At 44.1% G+C, this 1757-nt stretch overlaps 1 protein-coding gene across 5 annotated transcripts in view; it reads right to left on the bottom strand.

Moving 5' to 3' along the window:
• The window catches only part of LOC120510132 (protein C19orf12 homolog), a 4326-nt gene extending 3518 nt beyond the window's left edge, over positions 1 to 808 (bottom strand). The window contains exons 1-4 of one of the 5 annotated variants that reach the window (XM_039725627.1): positions 727 to 769; positions 537 to 643; positions 359 to 442; positions 143 to 244 (exon numbers count right to left, since the gene is read on the bottom strand). In XM_039725627.1, coding sequence (XP_039581561.1) covers positions 143 to 167 — 25 coding nt within the window. In that variant the 5' untranslated portion in view covers positions 168 to 244; positions 359 to 442; positions 537 to 643; positions 727 to 769. Of the gene's footprint in view, positions 1 to 142; positions 245 to 358; positions 443 to 536; positions 644 to 726 lie in introns of all 5 variants that reach the window. The other 4 variants (XM_039725623.1, XM_039725624.1, XM_039725626.1 and 1 more) reach the window with 4 other exon arrangements.
• Positions 809 to 1757: the final 949 nt, after the last annotated feature.

The following is a 1757-nucleotide window of genomic DNA, read 5'->3' as shown; positions in this document are numbered from 1 at the left end:
CACCACTGAGCTGTCCTCACTGCTCCTTACAGCTTCTCATGGAGGGAACTGAGGGAACATCTCTGCCACGAGCACAGCACAAATCCCACCCACACAGCACATTCCAAACCCACTGAGAAGGTACACACATAAATCTTCTTACCTGTCTTTCTCTTTGTGGATGCCATATGGTGATGCACAAGAATGGGAGGTGACAATTTCTTCTGTCTCAGCTGTACAGCGACAGCTCTCTATGAACTGCAACCTTTTTAAGAAATATGAGAACAGCACTGGAGAAAATCCAAACACAAGGTACTCACACACTGAGACAGACTGAAGAACACAACTTCACAAACAACAGTGTGCAGGACAACATCACCTGATTGATTGAACAGGCCAGAAATCCATCAATAATTTCAATAACAGGTGGTGGACAGACAGGGACTCAAGATCCTGAGCCCACCTGCAGAGGAGCACTATCTCATTTCTGGTCCCTACACATCCTGTAAGCACCAGCAGCATCTGGCTCCTAAACCATCACTTTCTGAAAATCCTACCTTTAGAGCCTGGTCTTCTCCTGTAGAGGTACTGAGCACAGCACACTGTGGTAATATCTTCAAAATCTGAGCTAAGCCTGAAAATTAAAGATATTTTCCCTGACTCACTGCAAAAACAAAAAACTCATTTCATTAAACGTGAATTGGCAACCCAGCATCTCCAAATCCTGCAAAAGATTTTTTAAGTTACCTTTTGACCACTGCAACCAAGAGGAAACCTAGCTGCAAAATGAATCTGGAGTGAACAAAACCCTAGTGTTAAAGGCTAAAACAGAGGAAGTAATAAATGCTTTCACTTTTGATTCTTGGAAAACCACGCCTTCAGGAATTGATGCAGTTTACTGGAAATCCCAATTAGATCTCAGGTTAGACCAGAAAAAAAAAAAAGGGTCCAAATAAAACAATTTCCTTGTTTGAAAATATTCAAATTTATTTATTTGAACAAATTCAGAGATTCTACAGAATCAAATTCTTCACGACATTGTTGTTGGCCTGAACAATTCCCATGTATGCTAAGCGTCACACAAAGCTCTGGGAAAAAGACAGAGCTTCACTCTGCCACAGCTAGCAGATTATAATTGATTAATCTGTCAGGTAGCTTCTCATTGTCCTCATTTTTACCACAAATCCATCAATTATTTTCACATATCAGATCTTCTCCCTGTTTGGTGCCATGTTTAAACACTTGCATGCTGATTTCTGAAGGCAGGAGGCTGTCTGCAGCAACCAAGAAGTGCCTGAGAAGTGTCGCAGGACCGACCTGGTGCTGGGACATTGGGTGCTCAGGTGCTCTGCAGCCAGGCCAGCACAAAGGCAGGGCTGGGTGGATAAGGCAGTCAGCACTCAGAGCACAGATGCCACGAGAGTCTCATGGAGGAGCAGGCAGAGACACAGGAGCCCAGCGTGTGCAAGGCTGCCACATGTCCTCAGCAAGGGACACAGACCTGTCCCTGACAACAAGCACCTGAGAGCAAAACTTCTCCCCCTCATTCACTTGCTGCTGCTGCTGCTCACTACAGAAATATTTCCCACTCTGCACAGCAGCTGAGGAAAGGGCTTCCAGGGATGATGAAAATAAACAGAAAAGCATTCAGTGGGATTAAAAATAAAATCACATCTACACAAGTTGCAGATTTCTCATTGCACATGTAATGTCAGCACTATAGAACAGATCAGCATTTGGGGTTTTTCAGACCCTAGAAAACCTCTTGTCCCAGTGTG

Source organism: Passer montanus, unplaced genomic scaffold (assembly GCF_014805655.1).
Source record: "Passer montanus isolate IOZ18808 unplaced genomic scaffold, ASM1480565v1 scaffold550, whole genome shotgun sequence".
NCBI classification, from domain to species: Eukaryota; Metazoa; Chordata; class Aves; order Passeriformes; family Passeridae; genus Passer; species Passer montanus.
This window is presented reverse-complemented; position numbering and strand designations above follow the sequence as displayed.